The sequence below is a fragment of the Haplochromis burtoni genome, unplaced genomic scaffold, assembly GCF_018398535.1.
Source record: "Haplochromis burtoni strain Fernald_Lab_line unplaced genomic scaffold, NCSU_Asbu1 Contig_29, whole genome shotgun sequence".
NCBI lineage: Eukaryota > Metazoa > Chordata > Actinopteri > Cichliformes > Cichlidae > Haplochromis > Haplochromis burtoni.
This window is the reverse complement of record NW_024582390.1, coordinates 3,407,608-3,408,852: the sequence shown is the minus strand read 5'-3', so window position 1 is coordinate 3,408,852 and position 1,245 is coordinate 3,407,608. Positions and strand designations below refer to the sequence as shown.

At 41.0% G+C, this 1,245-nt stretch overlaps 1 protein-coding gene across 1 annotated transcript in view; it reads right to left on the bottom strand.

Annotated features, from left to right (window-relative positions):
* Positions 1-1,245, bottom strand: part of LOC102295530 (Golgi reassembly-stacking protein 2) — a gene marked incomplete in the record, with an annotated part of 14,018 nt that overhangs the window by 5,671 nt on the left and 7,102 nt on the right. Inside the window, 1 exon segment of the mRNA XM_005918142.3 lies at positions 1-500. Coding sequence (XP_005918204.1) covers positions 292-500 — 209 coding nt within the window.

The following is a 1,245-nucleotide window of genomic DNA, read 5'->3' as shown; positions in this document are numbered from 1 at the left end:
AAAAAGAATTTAAATGTCCTCTATCACAGAACAACTTAAACTCCAAAATGCTCTCAAAGTTCCTTTAACTGCCTTCAGACGCAGGGCTTTTCTTCTAACACACCATTTCCAGGACAAACTGGATGCCCTGCATTTAATACCAGTTCCATTCTTGCAGCTGAGCTCGCACAACAATCCTGATGGTCTGTTTGCACGTGGAATTTGTCAGCCGAGTGCTGGGGTGAATGGGCAGATTACACTGTGTAAAGACTCTACAGAGAGCATGCCAACATCTTCAATTTTTGCTTTCTGTTAAGATGAGTCTGCAGACATTGTAATATTTATTGATCCAGAGGTGGTCACTGATGGGGAGTTGGGGGTTTTGGCATGAAAACTGTTCATTAGCATAGTGGAAGCAGGAGAAGTACTGGCAAAGACTGGGGGTGAAACAAAGTTGGATAGGGGAGGAGTTGCACTGGGGGCTACACCTGGCAGGTTAATTGCTGAAAGAGGTGGAAGACCTGCAGAAGATGACACAAAACCCTTCAGTTAGCAAAATTGTAATTATACTTTAACAACATTAGCTCTTGGACACTACACTTCTACTTTTCCTGCCTGGAGACGACACTCAGTATTAAAGAAAAGGCTCAGACGGTGTTTGCTTCCATTTCAACCAATCCTGGAAAGATGCCTTTGTAAAGCGCTTTCAATGAGGTGTGAGTCAGAATTCAGTTTCTGTGCAACAATGTATTTGAATATTAAAGGTAAGTTACTCTTCCACAACTTTAGTTTAAATATAAACACTAAACAAATTTCACATGATTTAAAATGATCGACTTGGTAATTGGTTTAACCCTTTCACCCTTGGACGCCTACCAGGGGTAACCCTTTTCTGAACCGAACACTTTCGGTCATTTCAGGTTTGCTTCCAAAAACGAAATTTCTTGGTGTGCATCAGAAGTTAGTGAGGGTGATTTCTGCCTTGGTTGTCAAACCACATCTTAATGGATATATACTGTGGTGTCAACTCATCATTAAGGATACAGGGTGGTTATCAGATGTCATCTTTATGATAAGGGGATTGATTCTCAGTAAATCTTGAGAATAACTTTGAGTTCGGTATCTTGTCCAAGGATACTATGGCTTACAGATCGAGCCACCAACCTTCAGATTAGTTGATGATCTGCTACACTGATCTACAGCTATCCCTTTTATAGGGTAAAAGAGTTAAAGGTCCTTTAGACTGCAGCTGCAAACATGTGGATG